This window comes from Pleurodeles waltl, chromosome 5 (assembly GCF_031143425.1).
Source record: "Pleurodeles waltl isolate 20211129_DDA chromosome 5, aPleWal1.hap1.20221129, whole genome shotgun sequence".
Lineage (NCBI taxonomy): Eukaryota > Metazoa > Chordata > Amphibia > Caudata > Salamandridae > Pleurodeles > Pleurodeles waltl.
The window spans coordinates 1,647,587,644-1,647,612,651 of NC_090444.1; the positions used below are offsets into that span (position 1 = coordinate 1,647,587,644).

At 45.7% G+C, this 25,008-nt stretch overlaps 1 protein-coding gene across 2 annotated transcripts in view; it reads right to left on the reverse strand.

Annotated features, from left to right (window-relative positions):
• Positions 1 to 25,008, reverse strand: part of SMC6 (structural maintenance of chromosomes 6) — a 610,138-nt gene that overhangs the window by 312,077 nt on the left and 273,053 nt on the right. For both annotated transcript variants that reach the window (XM_069235972.1, XM_069235971.1), the window contains exon 20: positions 11,918 to 12,088. In XM_069235972.1, the coding sequence (XP_069092073.1) occupies positions 11,918 to 12,088 (171 nt within the window). The remainder of the gene's footprint in view (positions 1 to 11,917; positions 12,089 to 25,008) is intronic.

Below are 25,008 nucleotides of genomic sequence, written 5' to 3' on the forward strand. Positions count from 1 at the left end.
CTGCTCTGAAAAACCCCTTTTGGCAACATTCACAAAGGGGAAGGTGTCCCATGGGGACCCCTTCCCTTTTGCGAATGGGTTACCCCCTGTGTGACACTGGTGGTAACTGCGAATTGCTTTGCGACCGCATTCGCAGTCACAAAGCAATTCTGCATTGCGATGCGAGTCGCAAATAGGAAGGGAACACCCCTTCCTATTTGCGAGTCGCATTCACAATTTGCGAGTCTGTACCGACTCACAAATTGTGAATGTGCATCGCAAAAGGCTTTTTGCATGGCGCAAACTGCGATTTTCGCAGTTTGCACCATGCAAAAAGCTTTCTACATCTGGCCCTAAATCTTTAACTTCCTTTATAACCATGGAAGGCACGTTCCAATTTACACGCATGCCTTTTGGGTTATGTTCGGCAGCCAGTGTGTTTCAAAGAGTGATGACTGAAGTATTCCATGATTTAGAAAATGTACTATATTTCCAGGATGATATCTTAATTTTTGGAGATACTGTGGAGAGTCATAATTTAACTTTGAAACAGGTTCTGGACAGAATCTCTAATGCTGGACTGACTTTGAGGAATGAGAAATGTGTGTTTCTGGTCAGGGAGATAGAATATCTTGGGCATACACTTTCGGGGGAAGGTATCAAGCCTAAGAACAACCTACTGGATTCTATTAAATTGGTCCCACCACCGCAGGACAAAGATCAATTGAGGTCTTTTTTTAGGTATGATAGAATATTACTCGAAATTCGTGAAGAACTTTGCCTCTAAGACTGAGATTTTGAGAGCGTTGTTGAGAAAAAGGGACAAGATTTGAGTGGTCCAGAGTGCAACAAGAGTGTTTGGAGGCCATCAAGGAGGAGGTGTGCTGCGCTGGCATTTTGGCTCCTTTTGACACTGGCAAAAGAACTATAATCACAGTGGATGCGAGTGCATGTGGTATAGGAGCTGTGTTAGCGCAATTACTCCCAACAGGTGAAAGGACTGTTGCGTTTGCTTCGCGTTCTCTAACGGATTCAGAGCGCAATTACTCCATTATCGAGAGAGAAGCTTTGGCCGCAGCTTGGGGCATGGAATACTTTAGAGTCTACATATGGGGAACGCGTGTGACTCTACGTACCGATCACAAACCTTTGTTGAAAATTCTGTCTTCTGGTGGGGTTGGCAAGTGTTCTGCTAGACTGGCTCGACTAGCAGCAAGGTTACAGGAATATATGTATGTCCTAGAGTACATACCAAGGTGGAAGAATGTGCAGGCAGACTGTTTATCACGTTTACCTTTAGATTGGGAGATAGTTGATGGAGAGGGTGTGTTGAAGCATGAGAGTGAAGATGCAGTTGCGAGTGTCTGTGATGTAGTTCATTGGACCCTGGGGGCGGTGAGTGAGGAAGAGTGGGAGCGAGCTTTGACACAGGATCAGGTGCTAAAGGGAGTTGTCAAAATGATAGTGGAAGGAGGAAGGAGAGAAAGCACGTTACCCCTAGCTCTTAGGCCATATGGTAAAGTCTTGGACGAGTTGTCCTTTTTGGGCAATGGAGTTTTGGTACGGGGAGAAAGGTTGATACCTCCGTTAGGTGTCAGGAAAAGGTTATTCGATATAGCCCATGAAGGTCACTTAGGACAGACAATGTCAAAGAAACATCTCAGGGCTGAGTTTTGGTGGCCAGGTATGGACGATGACGTGGTAAACTGGGTGGAAAGGTGTTCTGAATGCATAGAGAGTGAGAAAAGGTTGAAGGTGGGCAAACAAACTGTGTGTGGGACTATGCGGGATCCAGGCATAGCTTGGCATACGGTTTGTGGTGATTTTATTGGTCCTATGGCAGGTGAGGGTTACAGTCAGAGGTTTGCGTTTGTCTTAGTTGATTTGAAGACCAAATGGTTAGTTGTTAAGTTTATGGCGGAGGTGACAACGGTCTCTACAATGAGGATTTTATCAGAAATTTTCAATGAGGAAGGTTTTCCTGATTGTCTCGTCACTGATAATGGTACTCAACTTACATCAGATCGTATGAAGCAGTTCTTAAATGAGTGTGGTGTAAAGCATGCACGCACCTCTCTCTATAATCCCCAGGGAAGTGGCACTGTAGAAAGGGCTAATAGGCTGGTTAAGTGTGCCATTCAGCTAGCTTTGGCAAATAGACTGAGTGTAGGAAAAGTTGTGAGTGATTTGGTGTGGGCCTATCGGACTACGGCAAACAACACATCGGTATCTGCGCCTTTCGAGTTGATGCGGGGCAGAAAGCCTAGTACCAAGCTAACTCCGTTTTGGATTAAAGCTCTTTTGGAAGGAAATGGAGTAGAGTGGGAGAGTCAGGAGAGTGAAAGGAAACACAGTAAAAGAATAGTTCCTGGTGATTGGGTGAAAATAAAATCGGGACGGTGTGTCGGAGGATTAAACAAATTTCGAGGGCCATTTCAGGTTAAGCATATCGGCAGATGGCATGTTGTGTTGGAAAATGGTGAAAAGTGGAATTTTAGGAGAGTGGCTAGGTTTGGTGCGCAGGACTCAAAGTTTGGCACACAGAGGAGTGAATGTGAGGGGTCAGTTTTGGGTGAGAGTGAAGGAGTAATTTTGGAATGCTTGAGTTCTACTAAAGAAGTTGGTTCTACTAAAGAGGTTGAATGCCCGAGTTCTACTAAAGCGGTTGGGTCAAACCCTCTAACATTTAATGTTGAGCGGGGTGGATCCAGGGGCGAGACTTCACAGCATATAGAGAAGGGTACTACATTTTCCTCAAGGGTTTTTGTAGAGGACAGAGTATCTTCTTCCCAAACATCAGGGATTGAATCTCCTGACATTAATCCAGGTGGTGAACAATGTCCTGGATCGTCCAGAGGTGTCCCAAGGTGTGTACAAAGTCCTAGAGAGGAATGTTTGTCTACAAGAGGGCAGAGACAGAGACACCCTCCTTCGTATTTGCAAGATTATGTAAGATAACTGTATTTAAAGTGGTACAAATAGTAAGTAATATTATTTCAATCTATTTTTGGTTAGGTGTTGTATGTGCATTTACTACTGTTATAAATCAGGAGGGGGTAGTATATTATTATGTAAAGGAGGAGGATATGTTATAATGTGTAGCTTGGGTGCATTAGAATGTTTGTAGGTTGTTATAGGAACGCAGTGTCCTAGGAACTGGGGCATTCCACCGGGGTCGGTTATTTGAACCTGGCCGCGGTGGAGGTCACACTTGTTTCGTGTCATCTAATAAACACTTAATGAAGACATCCTTTGTGTGGGAGTTCTCCGTTACAACATAACACTTTTCGATTTCAAAAGTAGCCAGTGCAATTTCTCATAGGAACCAATACAATCCTAGGGGAGGAAAAGGGTTAACATGGTTTATAGGTAAGTACTCAACTTTCGATCCCAGTCTTCAGGGTTAGGATGTCCACAGGTGACCCCAAAATTGCAACACAGGGCCGGCGGGGTGCAGAGGTCAAAGTTGGTGTTGAGTTTTTGATGGAATCCTGGGGGGGGGGGAGGCAGGGGGGAAGGAGACTGGAACAGCTGTGTGTGTGTGTGTGTGTGTGTGGGGGGGGGGGGGGCACTGTGGCCACAGGTCAGTACCAAAGACACACCCTAATCAGCACAGGGGCGGCCGGGTGCAGGGTGCAACCACAGCATCTGGCACCCAATGCTTTTCAATGGGGGTGCCCAGGGATCACAAAGATACTGCAGGCTGGGTCCAGGGAGTCGATAGCAGAAAACGAAAGGCTGGACAAGTAGGAGAGGCGCCCACTGGATGCTGCTTGACTGTACATCTGATTCCCCAAGGCCAGAGGGCTGCGTGTGTAGGGGTATCTTTGGGCGTCAGGAATCTTTGTTGGATCTGGTTGTGGTCACGGGGTCCTCTGGATTTAGGCTGCAGACGACATCGCGTTGGCCAGAAGGGGTCAACCCAGGGTGGACTTGAGGTCAGAATCGTATGGGGACCTTCTCTGCACCGGTGGACCAACTGGACCTGGGCCGTTGGCGTCAGGTGCAGAGTGGGCAGGGCTCACGGATCCGGGGCGGTTTTGGAGTCCTGCTTGTGGACATTGTTGCTGTCTTCGGGAGTTCTTGGTCCTCTGGTGGGCAGGCACTCCTCTGGGGGTTTGTATAAGTCGCTGGTCCTGCAGGATGTGTCACCTTTTTGGAGCAGAAGTCAGACAGGCCAGCAGCGCTGGGGCCAAGTAAATTGTCGTCTGGAGTCTTCACTGCTGGGGTCCGTTCTTCAGTCCTTTTTGGGGGCAAGCGCTAAGCGCTTCGTCCCATGTTGTAATCTCTCTTTGGGCTTCTAACCACGCCCATGTCAGATCAGTCACTGTCATTGGTTCATGAGCTTGCCTTTTAAAATCCGCTTGCTTTTATTAGTGAAAGGCATGCGTACGTCATGCCTTTTCCGGTGTTTAGCCCTCCTCGAGAGCACCGACCAACTACTGAAAACATACGAGGCTTGATGTTTTCCGTCCGGTTTCTGGACTACTTTATCTTTTTATGTAGCAGCACGATCTTGCTGGGCAGAAGTCGATCGCTTTGCATAACATCGATCCTGCTACATAGGTAATTGCATTTTTGCCGGTTACTTTTATTTCCCTTTGTGTGCCTGCTTTGCACTGACGGTGGCCATCGGCTCGCTTATGTGAAACTTTTGCTTTTCAGTTTATATGGAAAGAAAAGTCCTGTTAGTTATGTGAAACTGTTTTACTTTTCATTTTCAATTTCTGTGGCAAGAAAAGTCCGGTTAGGAGTTTACAATGCTTATAGCTCTAACTCGAGCAAACACGAGACCCATTGCATTGCAAATGCTTGTTCTTTTTTAGGTAGCCAGGAATCTGAAATACTAGATTTAGGGGCGTTACAGGGGTCAGAAGGCAGTAGCCAATGGCTACTGTCCCTAGGGGTGGCTACACCCTTTCTGTGCCCACTCCCCTTAGGGAGGGGACACATTCTTACCCCTATTGGCTACTCTCCTCCAAAGCAAGATGGAGGATTCTGCAAGAAGGGGGGGGGGGGTTCACTTCAGCTCTGGACACATCAGGGGTGGTCCCAGCTGCCGTGGTTTTTCTTAATTTTCCCACCGGACCTGTCGTCAAAAGTGTGGCTTTGTCCAGAGGGCAGGCATCTCCACTAGCTGGAGTGCCCTGGAGCACTGTCACAGAAGGCCTGAGCCTTTGAGGCTCACCACCAAGTGTTGCAGTTCCTGCAGGAGGGAGATGTGAAGCACCTCCACCCAGCGCAGGCTTTGTTCCTGACCCCAGAGAGCATAAAGGCTCTCACCCCATGGGGTCAGAAACTAGTCTGTTAGTGGCAGGCTGGCAGAGACCAGTCAGCCTTATACTAAAGTGTTGGGTGAAATACAGGAGGGCAACTCTAAAATGCCCTCTGTGTGCATTTTACAGTATATCTAACACTGGCATCAGTGTGGGTTTATTGTGCTGAGAAGTTTGATACTAAACTTCCCAGTCTTCAGTAAAGACATCATGGAGCTGTGAAGTTCGTAATAAACTCTCAGCCTATGTACTTAATATGGCCACTCTGCACTTACAATGTCTAAGAATGGACTTAGACACTGTAGGGGCATATTGCTCATGCAGCTATGCCCTCACCTGTGGTATAGTGCACCCTGCCTTAGGGCTTTAAGGCCTGCTAGAGGGGTGATTTACCTATGCCACAGGCAATAGTTAGTAGGCATGGCACCCAGAGAGGGATGCAATGTCGACTTTACCTTTTTCTCCCCACCAGCACACACAATCTGCAATGGCAGTGTGCATGTGTTTGGTGAGGGGTCCCTTAGCATAATATATGCTGCAGCCCTTAGGGACCCTCCCTGGCCACAGAGCCCTTGGTACCACTTATACCTTTACAAGGGACTTAGCTGTATGCCAGGGGTGTGCCAATTGAGGAAACAATGGTACAGTTTTAGGGTAAGAACGCTGGTGCTGGGGCCTGGTTAGCAGGATCCTAGCACACACTCAGTCAAGTCAGCATAAGTATACTTCAGTCAGGTGCCCATGTAAGTCTATGGGGATCGGCCCAGTCACAAAGTTGCTGTCGAGGTGAAATGAGACTCCAGTCCGGGCGAACCAGCAAGGGGGTTCAAGTCTTGCGATGATCGGGGACGTAGGGACACCAGTGGTCCTGTTCTAATTATTCTGGGGCATCCGGGTGCAGAGGTGGTTTTGACAGTCAGGTTTACTGTCACCGGGGACAGCCACAATAGAGGAGGCCCATAGAAACAGGCTGCAGGCATGAGCTGCGGGACCAGTCTGGGCAAACCAACAAGTGGGCTCGGGTCTCATGAGCCTGGGGGATGTAGGGACACCAGTGGTCCTCTTCTCCTTGATCCGGAGCGTCTGGGTACAGAGGTGCAGTGGGCAGTCGGGTTTCCGTTACCAAAGGCAGTTGCAGTGAATGGGGTGGTCACCAGAATCAAAGTGCAAGAGTCATCAGGAAGTCCACAGAGGGAAAGCTCATGGTGGGCTTCGTCTCAGGATGGCCACGCTGACACCATTGACCCATTTCAGCTCAGGCTAGGCAGCATGGGTGCAGTGGTGATGTCAGGCATCAAGTTTTTGGAGGTCCTGGACATCACAGTTCTTTCTTGGATGCCTGTAGATGCAGGGGAGCAGCTATTCTACTTCAAGGGAGTTCTTCTTGTTGACTTGTGAAGCACTGGAAGCTTTCACCGTTTTCTGGAGACTGTAGCGGCAGGACAGGTCAAGTTGCTCCTTGAGGGTGGGGTGCAGCAGGCAGGATGGCAAGGTTGGCCCCAAGTCAGTTGTGCTCCTCGCCTTCCGGTTCCAGCAGACTTCTTTTCCACTCATCTTTTGTGTCCAGTGCAGATCTGTTTTCCTGGTGTCAGAGGGTCCCCTAAATACTCCATTTAGGAGGCATTAAAGGAAGTGAAGGTCAGTAGCCAATGGGCTACCTACCCTCAGGGTCACTACATGACCACTTCTTGTGGGGAGGGGTCATCACCCTGTCCAGAGTACCCAAACTCCACCAGACACACGATGGTGGAATTTCCTAGGCTGTGTGCACTTCAGGCTGGTCGCCCTAGGGGTGTGTCCAGCCGGGAGGGGCAGCGAGCCTCCTGCATAGCCAATTTACCCACATGTTAAGTGTGTGTCAGCTTCTCATCTGCTGGTGGCAGACTGGCCAGAACTGATCAGTGAGCTCACCACCAGTTGGTAGGTTTTCAGGGGGCACCTCTAAGGTGCCCTTTGAGTACATGTATTTATAAAATCAGTCAATGGAATCATTGAGAGTTTATTAATACAAGATGTTTGATACCAAGCATCCCTATTTTCAGAGAAGCAATCATGTAGCTGGGGAACTCGAAACGACCAGTGTCCAGCACCTGTATTTAAAATGGCTTCACTTACTATGCCTAAGAATCAACAAAGACATAGTAGGGTCATATTTGCTCATGCATATATGTCCTCACTGGTAATATAATACACCCCGCCTTAGGGATGAAAGGCCTGCTGTAGGTGTGACCTCCAAATATTACAAGCAGTGTTTAGGTGGCACGGCATACAAGTGTGTGCCATGTTGTGTTATCACTTTTAGGGAGCTCTCGTCATACAGCCTGCAATGGCAGGCTGCATGAAATTGGTGCTGGGCCCCTTAGAGTAGCACAAGTTGTGTTGCAGCTCTTAGAGGCCCTCTTTAGTCCCCATGCCCTAGGTAACAAGAGGTGCTAAAGGGCCTGGTCGCTTGGGGATTAATTGACCGGGTGTCTTGTTTTGTGGAAGGAACATTGGCAGCCTGGTTAGCAGGAACACAATGCAGGTCAGTCAAAATTGCATCTAAAACCAAGCAAAAAGTGTGGGAGGGTACTGCAACCAGAACCCAGCTTCCTACAAAACATTTTGCCAGGCTTAAACCTTCCTTGTTAATACTTCTATGTCATCCCCAAGGAAGGCCGTAGAGGATCGTAGGACAGAGTGCATTGTATTTAAAAAGTAGGACACATGTACTTAAGTTTTACAAGTCCTAGTAGTGAAAAACTTCTAAAGTCGTTTTTCACACTTTTGAGGCTATCACTCATCACACTGGGTTACCTTATTACACTTAATAAGTTGTATCTTCAATTTGGGAACAATACAGAAATACTTCTTCCATTCACATGAGTTTTATTTTTAAATCCTCTTTAATGGTAAAACCACATTTTAAGTTACTATTCTGAAAATGCCACTTTTAGAAAGTTGGCATTTTCTGCCGAAACAAAATGTGCCTTTCTGCCTGTGTTCAACCTCACATGACTGTGAATTGCTCTCCTGTGGTGTTTTGTGTATTCCATCCAGAAATTTAGACAAAAGGGCAATTGGTGTGGTCTTGCTCTCCTGAGTAGAATGTCCTGGAGAATGTACTCAGCCGTCCAGGGCGTCAAAGTGTAGCTTCATTGCTTGCCACCCCTTTCTTGACTTCTAAGGGCTGTCTGCCCTGCCACTGACAAATGAAGCTCCCATCTAAACCTGCCTGGCCTTTGTACCCTCGACAATTTGAAGCCAAACTCAGGATTGGGGGCAAGTTCAGACAAATAGGGCCATCCCTCATCAACAGGCTGGAATTGGGGCAAAGGTGACACCTTCAGAACCACTCATGAGAACACTCCTGGATCTGTGGAAGACTCGTAGAAGGACTGCTCTGCTGTTCAAAAAAGGAAGACTAGTGCCTTGAGCCCAGGTTACCCAGACTGGACTCCAAGAGTCGGTTGACTGACCTCCTGTTTCAGCTGCAGGAGCACAACCACCTTCCAGAAGCCTCCATACAACTGCCCTGCTGGACCAATTGGACCTGCCTGACATCTGCTGTTGGTCTCTGCTGGAACGGGTCCTGATGCATAAGAGATGCCACCCAGATTCTGGGCCCGTGGCTGGCATCAGTATGCTCCTAATGGTGAAAGACACAGAAGTTTGTGCTCCCCATTACTGAATGCTGAACGACAATCATCTGCGATGACCAGTGCGAAGCACCATTGAGACCTGCACTTCCTGCCGACAGTGACCACCCGTGACAAATGCCAATGTGAGGCTCCAGAGAGACCTGTACTTCGCACCGATAGCCAGCAACAACCGCCAGCGTGAAGCTTCAGTGATGATCGGCTCTTCGTGCCAATACAGTGCTCGTCTTCATCACCTGGCCTGCTAATCATGCCAACAATGAACTCCTCACGGCCCTTATGAAAGGCAGCTCCTCGTGCAGACTTGAGAAGGTGACGTAACAGCTATACGAACCTGGTTCACATATCCGATCTGCACCCCATTGCTGTCAGCCTGAACTTGTGCTGTTCACCCGGTCCAGTGTAACTAGACAGCTGTGATAGGTGCTTTTGCTTTTTGGTGCTATTTTCTCTTAAATTTTTAAAACCCACATCTCTGGTTCTACTGATTGCACTGTTGCTGCTTCTGTGCCATTTTATTTATTAATTTTTACTTTTCTACATTGGTTGGGATTTTTTTTGTCACGTTGTCACTTTATTACTGTTTCAGTGCTGCATAAATATTTTACGCATTGTTCTCATAGTTAACCATAGGTTTATTTAGTGACTTCTGTGGTCCACCCTGGCAAGAATTGTGTTCATTTGCTGAGTAACCCCTCCCCACCTTCCTCCTCCAACAATAACTCCATTTCTTACAGAATGGATGAAAAAAAGAAGAGAGGGGGGATAGAGGAGGGAGAAAAGGGATAAATATAGGGAAATAGAGAGGGAGACCAAGAGCAAGAAGGACAGAGGTAGTCCAAGAGTCAACCAGGGAGATAGCAAGAGATGAGGAAGATAGACGTGACCACTAATAAGCCCGAACGCTGTATATGGTCTGGCAGTTTGGGCTGGATTTTCTTTTACTATTGGAGAAAGAACAAGACTGATTAGCTTATGGCTAGTCCGTCCAGAGGGACACGGGGCAAAAAGGATGGCTTGAAACGCTGCCCCGAGTGATTACAAGTGGCTGAGCTTAAATGAAGCACTCCGTCCATCATTTTATTGTTGCTACAGTTTACTTTTTGTAACGACTTTAAAACCTGAGCGATCCTGCTGCCAAAACCAAACGGATCCATGACACACCCTCTTATTATGTCCAAAGTGACTCCTTTACCCAGAGCAGCTGCCTTCTCAGCACGAGCAACAGTGAAGCCTATTTGCCGACTAGAGCTCAGCATCTGCTAGGAGGCTGGGGAGCCACTGCAACCCGGAACAAGCAGGGGAGAGTTACTGTCTGTGGTAAGTGGGTGTCATCAGACAGGAACGGAGTTGTGTACACTAGCACTGCTCGAAGTTCAGCAGAGCGCAGTGTAAGAAACATTTCTGCCTGGGCAAGAGCACTTCATGGAGTTCAGTGTGAATAAACATAGGATAATATGCACAGACCAAAAGGCACCTAGGGCCAGATGTACAAACCTTTTTGCACGTCGCAAACAGCGAATGCCCAATCCCCGTTTTGCGAGTCGGTAACCTGGTTACCGACTCGCAAAACGGGACTGCGAGTCGCAATTAGGAAGGGGTGTTCCCCTTCCTAATTGCAGGTCGCAGCGCGATGCTGTTTTGTTTTGTGACCGCGAACGTGGTCGCAAAGCAATCGCAGTTACCACCAGTGTCACTCTGGTAGTAACCCATTCGCAAATGGGAAGGGGTCCCCTGGGGACCCCTTCCCCTTTGTGAATGGCATGAAAAACATTTTTTCAGAGCAGGCAGTGGTCCTATGGACCACTGCCTGCTCTGCTCAGAAAAAATGAAATGAAAACATTTCATTTTTTTGTTTTGTAATGCATCTTGTTTTCCTTTAAGGAAAACGGGCTGCATTACACAAAAAAAAAAAACTGCTTTATTTAAAAGCAGTCACAGGCATGGTGGTCTGCTGTCTCCAGCAGGCCACCATCCCTGTGAGTGCCGCCACTCGCAAGGGGGTCGCAAATTGCGACCCACCTCATTAATATTAATGAGGTTGGCCTTTGCGACCCCCTTGCGAGTCGCAGATGGTGTCTGGGACACCATCCTACATTCTGGATTGCAACTCGCAAATTGCGAGTCGGTCTGACTAGCAATTTGCGAGTCGCAATCCAGATTTTTCCTACATCTGGCCCCTAGTTCCTTCTATAAGGCAAATGCAATTGGCCGACGTATGCACCGGCGGCCAGGTGGGAAGAGACCACACGTATAAATCAATTTACAGCAGCAGCATTTCATCAATAAAAGGGGTAATACGCTTCCTCTACTCATTCAGTATTCAATCATTTTCGCCAGAAGTGGTATTTACTTTTTTATCTGCAGTGCCCAATGCTAAAAACTAGATATGGCATGTAGTGCACAGTTGCACAATTACTTTTGGCTTTTTTTTTTTTTTTTAAACAGAACAAGATACAATCATGTTACGTCGTTTATTAATGTCTATTAATGCGTTCTCTGTTGGTACTAACCACATTGATGTTTGTACACCCAAATGTGTTAGACTGGAGTAAAACAAATCATCACGTAGCTGTCCACATTTTTAAAATTCCAATTATTTCAAAATGATAGCTGAAAACGTTTGTTTGATTACTTTTCAAGTATCGTATGTAAACGTTTCCTCAAGTGTCCCTGTAGTCCCTTTAAAAACTGAGCGTTTAAAACAACGGTAACACCACGAGATTCTAGATTTTCCTCCCATTGAGGGATTAGTTATCCCTTCATAGTAATCATATGCAAAATGTTAACAAAAGCACAGGGCACGTTTACGCCCAAAAATATTTTTATAAGGCTTTTAGACAAGCCTAAGGATGCTGCAGAAAAACGGATGAAGGCTTTCGTCCATCCTTTGTCAGTGCAGGCAGAAACTAATTTGATGTATAATTTTTACTTATTTAACATGGAGTAGACAACACATTGCCTATACACGCTGCTCAAAGAAAACCACTCTGCATTAATTTCTCAAAGTGATATTTCGCTTACCTTCACTGGATCCGCCTCTTCGTTTACTAAGTTGATTTTACCCTTAATGTCTTCGTATTTGTGCTCAGACTCTGCTAGAGAGTGCTTTAAGCCCTGCATTTTTTCATTAGCCCGCTCCATTTCGGCCCTAACGAACTCCATCTTGTTCTTGTTATCTTGTGCTTCTTCCTCCTGTCAACATTTAAAGTTTGAGAAATTGAAGTCATTGCTTTGGATAGGATCGTTACTTCAATATCGGCGCCGAAGCTCGGTGGCTGCACTATAGCCAGAGCCACTAGAATTATGCACAGCAGAGGACAAAACAATGCTACACGGGTAACATATCAAGAAAATTCAGAATATGCAGAGACGTCTATGACATCATTATTCAGCTATTTTGTCATTTTAGCGCGAATTGATACAAAAATGATCACATAGTACGTTAAATAAAATGCTTCTAAATAAAAGGAAAGTTAAAAACTCATCAGAATTTACTGCAAATGTTATTCACAAATAATTATTTTGTCATGCAATGGGAGAAGGAAAGATCGCTTTACTAAAGCACTCGCTTTTAAGTCCCAGAGTAAAATAATGTAGGTAGAAAAACAATCACGTGCATTTCCTTAAACAAGGTGAGCCTCTTGTTCTATGCATCCCAGCCAGATTTTAGAACTGGCCTTCAAATTCCATTTTACTCTGTTCACAATAAGGGACTTTATGAGGCATTATTTCTGACATGCTACATTCCTAAATGCATAACTATTCTTTATTCTCTTTTTTTATTACAGATAGCAAAACAGTATAGTCCTGTATTTCACTCATCAAGTTTAGGAGAAAAACAACTTTTCAGGCTACCTGCTCCAAAATAGGTAGGTTATATAAAAAATGTGCAACGGTAACATACAACATGGTTGTATATTGCTATCGTGGGGATCTGGTGAGGTTCAGAGACCACTCGGCCTTTGGACTCGTGATTCATGATGTTACCAGACCCCTCAATGGTAACACAGGACCATATACCACAATATCAGTTATGTATTCCGTGCAGAAGTCAAATCAAGTTCTTACCACAGCAGTGTGCCCAGCACTGCCCTTCATTACCTGGGCATGAAAGTCAGGTGTGCGACAAGCCCCTAGCCAACTAGAGTGTGCTCTTCCACTAATGTACCTCTAGTTTGGAACAGGAAAAATGGCAGCAGTGGAAGCCCTGACAGGCCCTCCACAAGTGAGCGCCAACCAAAATGTCAGCTAGAAAAACAGTAACAATTTAACCTCCCCTGCCTACCACCCCCCTAAAAAAAGTTCAACAGCACACAGACTAGTTATTTACATTCAGTAACGCTATCTAACCACAAATTCCTCACCTTGGAATATTCCCCAGGCTTTAAGCTGAATCAGAAAATCATGAGCCATACCTCTGTGTGCCGATGACGCAGCATCGTTTGGCTCTGCATCAGGGTCATCTGCATTAGCAGTGTCATCGTGGTGTCTATATAGTGTCACCTTGGCATGCAGACATCAGTTTCCTTCGTGAATAGTTCCACACCAAAAACACGGAGCCACGTAAAACCTAATGTTACATTTTTGACTATTGTGTAGTGTCCAAAGGGAACTTTTGGGTAAAGAGCTCAATTCACAGAGCACAGAAGAAAGGGGGTTGTGGGGAGATCAGTGAGGAATCTGTGGTTAGACAGAGTCTCTACCAGAAAAAGCATTACTGAAGGTAAATAACTTGTTCTTATGATAGAGACTTCTAGCCACAGATATCTCACCTTAGAATAGATACCCAAGCCATACTTTCCTGGATGTGGGCCTGCTAACTGGCTTAGACCAAAAAGTCCTGGAATGCCAAACAGGTGAAATGTCTGTAACGACAAACGTGACCATCCAAGCAGGAGTGCTTTGTGACCGTGTCGTGTGACATCCACTTGACAGTTTGGAGATGTCCAGGACAAGATCCCTGCACCATAACACAGTACTGGCAGCCATGGCTCCGGATGGAGTGAGCCTGCAAACCCTCAAGGGGTTGCTTTTTCACCAATGCGTAGCAGATTTGGATGCAGACTACTATGCATCTGGAATGGTTTGTTTTTGAACAGCCTTGTCCTTCATCACTCCAGTGAACTCAATTAGGAGGTGATTATCCACGCGGTGATCTGTGGTGAACGACAGAGCCCTTTTTGGATCCAAACGATGGAGTCTCCTCCTCCTTTGACGGATGAAGAGGAGCATAGAAGGCATGCAGAGTAATGCTCTGGACAATGTAAAATTGGGTGCCCACCTTTGGAAGAAAAGAGGTATGTACCCTAAGAACGAGTTCATAAGGTAAAAATTTGGTTCATGGCGGCTGGACCAACAGAGCCTAAAGTTCACTGATCCTCCTGGCCGAAGCAGTCAGTAGACCTTTAGCTAAAGTGCAGTGATTGGTCAGAGTATAGTGGTACAATCAGGTGCACGTTCACGCCATGCCCTTCACTACATGGGCATGTAAGTCTTGCGCATGACACATCCCAGGCCAACCACAGCTCACTCTTTTAATAAGGCATCTCAAGCTTGGCACAGGAATAACTGCGGCAGAGGGAGCCCTGACAGACCCTCTTCAATTGAGCAGGGAATGTCAGCTCAAAAAACAACAATTTAAACCTCCTGCCCACCCACCCATGAAAAAGTTAAAGAGTACAAAATAGGAATGTGTGGAGTTCTCACTTCAAAAACAAATATCAGGGCAGCTTCGGAAATTAAAATATTTTGACGAAAAGTGGATATATGACATTCTTCAAAATATTTCAGAATGTATTGAAATGTCAACATAAAAGAACATTAGCACAATATATTCAGCAGTGCTGGCACTGTAGCTGATCTGCTTTCTCTGAGAGCATAACAAGGGAAGACCTAACATTAATCTAAGTAAACCTTTTCTATATTCAGAATCTGGGTCAAAAACTAAATAGGTAGTAGTGCCCAAAGCGCACACCGTTTTCCCCAACAGTCGTTTCTGTGCTGCATAGCTCAAGTCATTTAAAGTTCATTTCAAGTATGCATGTTTAAATGAATTACTACAATCACAGAAGTAAAAAACAAAACAAAATCATAGTAGACTTTGAACTTCTGAGCAAGGCGATACAGTTGTGTTCTATATATCTCATCCCAAACAGGGCCATCACTCCTCAATTCCTGTAAGTAAGCTCTGTCAATTGACAAAGAGACATAGTGCAGTTTTTGGAAGAAAAGCAAAGACTGCACATAAGCAATAACTTTTAAAACCAGAGACCCAGTTCTGTTCACAATGCTTTAGCAATTTACCCTTTGGGTTGGAAGGGGTCCTATCAAGTAGGAGAAACAGGGAGAAGCGAAGAAGTGCCAATACATATGCCTTCTTTAATCCACTGCAATCGCAATATCAATTTATCTTACTGGTCTAAAAGCATTCAGGCCCAGGTAGAATTGTGCAACAAGCTAGTCATAAATAAGAGACCCCTAGGAAATCCCAGTATCTTCAACTTATGTCAAATGTATGCAAAGAAGACCAAGCAGCCGCTCTGCAATATCAGACACCAGGGGCGCCTCTAGTAAGAATACTTGGGGCTACCATGGCCTTTGTGGACACACACAAATACCAGAGTATTCCTTGGTCAGGGTGCAACTGATCTTAATACAAATGGTAATTCAAAACAGAATGGTACATTAGGTCACAGCTTTGCCTTTCTTGTTTCCAGGAAAGTCAATGAACAGCTGATCATCCAATCAAGCAAGAGAAAGCATACAACGTTTGAAAGCCAAGACTCAAAGGGTTTCAAACCTGTGGACTTGCATCAAGAAATGAATCTGGACCGTAGCCCATATAGATCAACTTGGCAGCAAGTTTCAACCAGGACTAGGGTGGAGGACCCTACCATACAGCTACATAAGAAGATCCATACTGGATGGGAGGGCAAGAGGGGACTGAATACAGAGTTTCAACAGATGGAGGTAGCTAGTCCTTTGTGTTCAGTATGGGGGGTATGAACCCCATGTGCTACAAACTCTTGCACTTTCTGCAGGATCCCCAAGTGCAGAAGGATTAGAAGAAACACGTAGAGCATACCTTGCAATGTTCTGAACCTGAAATAATCAACCCCTGGAAGCTCATCTCAAAATACTCTTATCTTCCTCTTGTAGATCTTGGAATGCTCATTTAACTATGGATCAGAACCCAGGTTATGTTAAGTGAATTGGAGCAGAATGGTAACCTGGACAAAGTCTTAAACTTAGAAGAAAATCAAAGATTTAACAATCGGCAATGAAAAGTGCCACTGTTGCTAGAGAGCAGTTGCTGATGTTTTACAGAGTTTATTCAAAAAGTATAAAAACCTGTGTTACTAAAACAAAGTCCCTGAAAAAAAACTATTAAGAGGACATAATTTGTATTGAATTAGGACAAACAAATGTCTTGTAAACAAATGTTCCATTGTCATGAATTCTCCTTTATTATTGTTGTATCGAGCAAAAACCAAAGGGTATTTTGTTGACATTGAAGCATGATCTTTCCTCACCATCAACCACACTTCTAAAATCTAATTGCCTATATTCAGTCATACATAAATGTAAGGAAGTGGCTCTTTTTGTATGGTCACCCCCAAGTTTTTTGACTGATGCTTCGGTTTTTCGACTCAGAGTGCACTAAGGCCCGATAACCAGACCTCAGTGCCTGTACCCTGATCCTAAAAGTGTACATCGAATTGGTTATACCCAATTGGAAATGGCTAGCTTACCTGGAGGTCCCTCGTAAATGGTACACTGGTACCCAGGGCACATAAGTTAGACGGATACCCCAGGGTTTGCAACACTGATTGTGCCACCATGGGAGTCCCCCAAGGAAAACAAGTCCCCCAGTCCACTACTGCAGACTGGTAAAGCAGTCCAGGACTGCTAGCCCAACTCTGCCATTGAAAGCAATGGCAAAGCCACCACCTCCCCTGGAAATGTGTATAAGTCACCCCTCTGACAGGCCTACCGGGCCCGAAAGGCAGGGTGTAACGTATGACCCAGGCTGGACATGTACTTTACATGTCCTCACAGTAAAACACGTGAAACTGTTTTGCTGTGGAATGACCTGGTTGCCAATTGGCGAGTACAGGGTTACACACTGAACTCTTCAACTGTGCTAACTCTGGAATGGTACTACCAAAAAGGGCACTCCAAGGTATCAAACAAATTGTTACATTAGACCTGACTTGTACCTCAAGTCAAAATTAATGTAACTTGTTGCAGTGTGAAGCTTTAGCAAAGCTGCCTTTAAAACTCCTGTGCCTTACTGGGAACACATGGAGCCTGCTCCACAAGACAGTGTTATGCTCTCCTGGAGAGACGTGCTAACAAGTCTCAGGAAGAGGAACATTGAGGGATTGCAGGCCAGGGAGTTATCACTTCCCTCCTGCGGAAAGCCACTTGTGTGTTAGCCCTGAAATGCAGGCTTATTTGGTGATGTGGCCTTTTAAAGGCAGATGTGTAGCATGGGGGGCTACCTCACTGTCATGGTAGACAGGCTGGCATGGGAGGAAGAAAGGGGAAACCAGTTTCCAAACCAGTTTCCCTAGAGGCATGTAGCCCTGAGGTAGCCACACCCAGGTGGTGGACCAGAGGTTTGTACAGCAGGAAAGGGGTCTTGACATCTTGGGAGTGGACAAAATGGTGCATCCTGGGATAGCCAGATGTCACACTCAACAGAAAGTGGTCACCAGGTGGGAAGGAACCTGGTAGTCCATTGACTACCAACCACATCCTGCCCTGAGGGAACTTTCCAAGCATAAGAGGGGCACCCCAGGCACTCCAACCTCAGATCTAGGATGACTCAGAAGAAGGACCAAAAAAGAACTGCCCTGCTGCACTGAGGGACCAGCAAAAAGAGGCTGCACCGACAAGGACGACACCTGGAGACTAGCAAAAACAAGGTCTGTGCCTGTCGTGTCCTACTCAAGGAGACGTCGCCTCCAGAGCCCATTCAAACCAAGCGAACTCCAAGAACCGACTGACTGGTCTCCTGATAGCAGCACAGGGACACAACAGCTGAAGAAGCCTGCTGGGGCAAGTTGGTGGCCCAAAGTCTTCAAGCTGCTACCAGCATCGCCATGCAGCACCAAGGACTATGACCTGATGCACAGAGTTGCACCCCAGTTCAGTAAGCCTGGGAGTGCTGTCCGAGAATTGCTGGAGCCCATGGAAGGCAAGTTATCGACTCAGGAATGACTAACCTGTAACCACAACAATGGGCGACTGGTAGTCCAACGGCACTGGACTTTGGCCAGAACAGAGAGGACCTTTTGGGACATCAAAAAGGCAATCATCATGGACAGAGACATCGCTGTAGGAAGTCCCCTATTGACTGTGCTGCATCCACAGCATCCTAAGAGCATCTTCAGCATTCTTTATCTCCCCTAGGTCTCAATTTCAAAGTGGATGAGGTGCCTGTAACTGAAGAAGGACTGCTTCATCTGTGAAGGTAAGTGCTCTTGAGGACCTTGCAGATCCCACTGACTACCTCCCTGTCAGAGCTGCTCACCCCAAGTAATTCTAAGCGACTGCAGTGACCCTTACCTAAGTTTTCCTTGAAAAAGTTTCCAACTGTCCAATTCGTTGAATTTGCCAAGTCTTGTTCATGGGTGAGGGAAATTGCACTGATTTATTATGGCTTGTAAAATCTTTATCTCCGGAACTCTCCAGTGGATCTTTTTCATTCTAGTCTCTAAATTCTTATAAAATACAGTCTATGTTTATAAATTGGTGTTGGATTTCTTGAGTGACTTGACAATTTCTTCTGCAGTTGTTTTGGTGCTGTTTAAATGCTAACACTTGTTACTCTGAATAAGTCTTGTTGCGCAGTGCCACAGCTACCCAAGACTGAGCTGAGGGTTTGAGACACGAAACCAGAGTGTCCTAGAGGGGTTGGCAAGCGTATTACATACAGTGAGGTTGCACTACCACATTATATGATACATCCCATTTCTTCACAATAAATAAAAACGAGTATGTATCAGGGCTATCTCTCTTCCCACTCATTGACTTTATGCTGTTTTTTTTACCATGAACAGCAATCCACTACCAATTAGCTTGGTGCACTATAGAAATAATGCATGCATATTGGCAAAAAGGTTCAAGATTTTTGGGTGGGGAAAGGTCTTTTAGGAAATACGCAGATCAAACATTTGACGTGCACTCTTAGAGGTGAATTATTCAGCAGATCTTTAAAACAGACAACCACATTGAGAAGAAAATACATTTATTACATTGAGGAGGCAGGATTGAAAGGCAAAAAGTATGCAGAAGTGAGAAATCATAGTATGGCTCGAGTAACAAGCCCCATGTTGAATGCTTGACTGCAACAATGTGAGGGCTGAAATAGTGTACATTGCCATAAAGAAGTGTGATATGGATTACTGGTTCCTTTGTTTGAGTAATTATATAACATAAGGTTGGCTCAATGAAATGTCTAGTGTACTGAAAAGTTATCTTTGAAAGGATGTTTCATTTTGAGAAGCAAGATGTTAGTCCTACCCAATGGGGTACAGACAAGTTTGTTGGTTTTTGTACACAAAGAACGTTTGAACATAAAATTGACCAAGCTCAAGAAAAGGATTCATTATTAATGACCAGCTATGGAAAGGGAAGTGATGATGCTGGGGTACAGCTGTGTGACATGTAATGCCAGTGATAAATATTTGCAAGGACGCATTGCCCAATGCAACCCTCTGCCCTTCCAGATAACCCCAGGGTAAGGTAGCTGGCTATTTCCTTGGCCAGTTCAAAATACAGTCATTTTACAGAATGCGTGTTAATGTCTTACTTGAGTATTATTCAAGGTTTTATGATTTATGTTTTGTGGGGACACAAAACAGGAGGTCAGTCGTAAATGTGTTTTTAGATATATTTGGAGGGTTTCATGCATCTATCAACAAGAACCTATTTATTTTGGAAGAAGTTTGAATTAAACATATGCCTCCACTGCGCAAAAATGACAAAAACACCAATTACTTTATGAATGTATATGAGGAGCAGTTACATACTAGATTAAACTCTTTGGAGTTCTTCATGCATTGCTGTTCGAACATTGGTTATCCTACTGAAAGGACAGTGTTTCTTTTGTAAATGGGCAGGAAGGCAATGGCATGGCCTGATTGTGGGAGAGGTGGTTGCATAAGAACGTTCATCTGAACATGTTTAGTAGGGAACATACAAATAGGTTATTTTCCAGACAAAAAGCAGACAATCTGTAAAACAAAACAGGCCTTGGTAAATGCATTAGGTTTCAGGTATGGGATTATCAAGAAGTTAAGAGGTGTGGGAGCAGAGTATGAGTGCAGGGAGAAAGGCATGAGTGCTTTCTGTGCAGGGTGAGTGGTGCATGAATGAAGGTTGACGAGTATTGGTGATTCAGAACTCATGCAATGACCTCTAACCTAAGATCGGAGAGGCTGGGGTGGATGTGGCCCTACCAGGACAATATCTCTGTAACACCACAGCTAGAGTCTCTGAAGCAGAGGGGCACATCTCTGAGCTAGGAGATGTGGTTCAAGACTAACTTTAAAACTGAGTTAACACACCTGACCTCGACTTCCAAAACTCTTGCTGTTCGGGCTGAGGATGCTAAAAACATAGGCCGCTGAAGCAGCCTTCGCTCCGTTGGGCTTCTGGAGGGAGGTGGAAGAGTGAGCATCAAAGATGGTCCTGAAGCAATGGGTGAAATCATGGATTGATAGCAGCCTTTTGTCAGCCTGCTTTATTGTTGAACGAGCAGAATGGTCGCTAGCCTAGGGACCCTCTCAGGGGGCCCCCCCCTGCCCAATGATAGCCAAAACCCTTAACTACTGAGATGGGGACTCTATTCTGAGAGGAGCAAGGATGAAAGGACACCTCATGAACCAAAATGGACAAATGATATTTTCAGACTACACTCGACAAAAGTTCAGAACCAACAAAAATCATAAGACTATGGAAAACAAAAACTTAAAGCTTTGGAAATACAAATATGCTCCTATTTCCAAGCAAGGCTGAGAGTGATGCACAAAGGGAAATCATACTTTTTCGATACCCTGCAGGAGGCCTGTGACTGGCTAACAGAGCAAGGGACCTTGCGGACAACCCAGCTTTGCTGTGGCCGAACCACACAGGGCCAGGCAGCAAACGGAATCCTAGGTACAGGAAACATTCCCAAAGAGGACGTCAGGGCCACCTGGAGACACCAGCTACTTAGAACTCGGACAGGGAGGAAGCCATCATAAAAAACCCACCAGAGAATGGTGCCACTGGAGGGGGGGGGAGAGTACCCTTGCAGAGACAGATTATCAACTCTCTTTTCAGAAATGCCTGTACTGGCCAAACTTCAGAGTTGGGATTCAAGTTTGGGAGACAGATGCTTCTACAGGAGAGAATTATAGAGAGGGTGGGGAGTTAGGAGATAGGGAGTTGGTTACACTGTTATGTTGTTTGTTTTGACTTTAGTTTGCAGGTCACATATTGCACTACATATGATTCACACTGCCCTAAGCACCTCAGTTTTACTTGCTTAGTTTGAACTGTGCTGCCCGATATTAGTCAGGACTGCTTACCATGACTCTCATGACCCCACATGCATCTTTTTGTAAAGGATATCATTACCTATTTTACAGCACTGACATGGAAAGTGAACCGCCTCCTTGACCATATCAAGGGAGGAGCATTTATGCAATTCCTATAACAACATGCTCCCCAGGTTGTATCGTTCCAGGAAACCCATCTCGTGGGGACTAACTGCTCCATTCTAGCTTGATAGGCTAACTTAAGGGATTTTGTGCAGAATTTTACTGTGGATCCAGGGAAGTGGCAATCATTCTCCATATATCCCTGCCAATGATGACCTCTCAGTTCTATTGTGATGTTGTGGGGATATATGTGTTATTGGAAGGCTCAACAGATCCCTCTATAACTTACTAAGTGTATGTCTCCCCATAATTAGGTGCCTTCACACTGATGACACTTAGGGAACTTACATTATCCCTTCCCCCTGGCAAGAGGCTTAGAAGGGGAGACTTTAATATTATTATTGTAGGCACCCTTAGTTCCCTGCTGTAGGAAAGCGCCTCTTTTGACATGGTCACCTCCCCCATTTGTTGCCTGGTTTCAGGTGCAATTTCGACTGAAAGTACACTAGGTCCCTGCTAAACAGGTCCCAGGTGCCAGATCTCTTTCCTCCAAAACTGCTAAGTTGTTTTTCCCAATTGGCAGACCTACAGCTACCACTGTAAAACCCTAGTAAATGGTACCCCTGGTACCTAGGGCATGAGGTACCAAACAAAAGGCCCATGATTGCTGCACCACAAATTGTGCCAACCTCAGGGACCGTCTCACTATGTGCACATAGTGGTGATTTTGCAGGCTGCGTGTCTTGGTGCAGAACTAAAATGAAAACACAACATAGCACATAGCCTGTGTGCCCTGTCACCTGCATGGAGGGGCCACCCTCTAGCAGGCCTTCCAGCTCAATAGGCACGGTGCATCATATTTGTAGGAAGCTGACCTGGTGTGTGGTGGGTACCCAAGATACTTACACCTGATACCAGGTCCAGGTATCCCATCTTAGTGAAGCCAGGCTCTCTAGACGTAGCTGTGGATGAGCAGCCAAGGCATATCTGGGAGACATGCAAAGCTCATGCAATACCACAGTAGTACACAGCACTTACATACATGAAAGAAAACACTCAGTTGTACAGAAATAAAAGTACTTTATTTTTGGCACAAATCACCACAAAATACTATACTGGTGACCCACCCGTAGGAGGTAATACATTAAATATATACACTAGCAATCAAAAATAGACATAGAAAAGGTTAGAAAACAGTGCAAATAGTAATAACCCATAGTGACCCTAAGGGGAGCAAAAACCATACATTAAAAAATAGAATGCGAACAAGGTACCCCCACGTAGGTAAGTAAACTGTGTAGAGGGGAGATGGGGGTATCAGAAAACAACAGAGGTAATTAACACAGCACCCCCCAGCGACCAGGAATGCAGCAGTAAAACACTGGGTTTTCCTTAAACCACGCAGAAGGAAGGAAAGAAGAACAAGAAGACACCCAGAGAAGGCTGCAAAAAAAACAACAACTGTGGATTCCTGAAGAAAGAAGACCTGTGAAGAGAGGGGACCAAGTCCAGAGGCACAAAAGAGTCCAGTGGGGGCAGGAGCCCCTACCCACCACAGTGGAGCTGCAGAAGTTGGTCGACTGTGAAGAAGAACAGGTCAACACTGCAGTCCAGAAGCCAGAGAAGAGTTCCTAATGGATGCAGATGGAATCCCACGCTGGAAGGAAGATTGCAGACGGGTGTCAGTGCAGGAATTCCACCAAAAAGCCTTGGCAAAGGAAACTTAGCGGTTGAAGGAAAAGAGGTGCTGCCAGAGACCAGCAAGGCCCAGGAGGACTCAACCCAGGAGGGGGTGTCACAGAGGACCCTCAGCGTCGCAAAGAGTCCACCGGAGCGGAGGCAGCACCCACAGGACGAGGACACAGAAGGTGCAAGAAGGAGCCCACACAGCACTACAGAAGAGGATCCCATGCTGCAGGAGAACCACGCAGGAGGCTGGGATTTGCAGGAGGGAATGATGGGGCTGGAGCTGCACGACACTTGAAAATCCCTTTGTAGTGTGGTCAGTTTTATGTATCCTTTGCGCATTAGCTTCAGGCTTTAGGCCTTTGTGCATTTTGCCCTGGATGTATTTTATTCCTTTGCTCGCAGCTTAGAGCCTCTGTGCACTTTGCTCCAAATGCTTTTATTCGGCTTCGTACTGTTATTTTTCAAATAGCCAGTTCTACGGTCTTGTTTTATTTTTTATATCACACTGTTTAGCCTACTTCAGCACTGGAGTTCTCCATAACACATTCCTGTTCACTCTGTGCTTCAGTCAAGGATACAGTCTGGTACATTGCCGATAGACGTGGTAGGAGTTTAGTCTTTGGCATTCCTGCGTAGGGACATTGGTGATCACGCTGACATGTTAGTTATAAAAACACTTCCTTGTCCCAATACACGCAAGAGGGAGATTCCGACCAGGGAACCACAACTAGACGCTGACTGCCTCGTTGCAGATGCTGAACCAGATCACAGGCTTTGCTCAGGTATGAGGGCTGATGTCTCCCCAGGGATTCAGAAAGGCAAGTTAGAAGCTTAACATGCTGTGCTCGAAATCGAACTAGCTGAGAGAGAGTAGAAATTGTTGAACACCATGATAGCGTTGTTCTTATGTTTCACTCTCTTCGTGAGTATTTCAATCCTACTGTGTTGTATGGTTCTGGTTATTGCGGCTCACGCCTTAATATCTAAAACGTAGTCGTTTTATTAAAACATTATATAAAACTTATACTGCCTTTGTCATTTGTATATGAGATCATATTGTAAATGAGAGAGTTGGTTCGGATCTGAGTGACCACGACTTCCCTGAGAAGTTCCAAAGATGTCATGCGCTCGGCTGCCCAATCATCTCTTCTCTGTTGGAGAAATGAGGCACTGCTAGTTAGCCGGAGCAAAACCGGGTTTAGGGTGACAGAGGTCCTTCCAAGTGGGTCCGACTCACTCCCCCACACCGTGAACGATCCTGCTGCCTAGAAATCCAGTAGTCTCATTTAGGATAATGAGAGCCCACGCGACATGGCTACGCCAACGATTGGTCTGGCTCTAATTTTTGGGTCCGGCTGACTCTCTCGGTCTCATATATATATTGACTCCTCGGTTCCGTAAGCGGAGACGTCCGTGGGGCTGAGGATTTCCGCCGCCACGGGATAGGTGCATCCTATTACTTAGTGGTTGGTTGTTCAAGCTTGAACTTTGAAAGGAAAACCCCGTTATTGGTGTGCCTTCTCTGCCCAGGTGCTATTTTTCCCTAAATGGCGAATCCTCAAGTAGTGAACATAGCACTTAATATGCGCCAACCGCTCACTGGACATCTGTTAGCACATGGTTTGACGAACCAGGGGGGTCCGGTCACTTTTGTGGTGGACGCCCATGCAGCCTATAGAACAGAACTTTTTTATTATTGGGTCGTATTTCCAGCAGTTGATGGGGGTACAAACACTTTTCACGATTACACTGTTGCAAATGTCCCTGGAC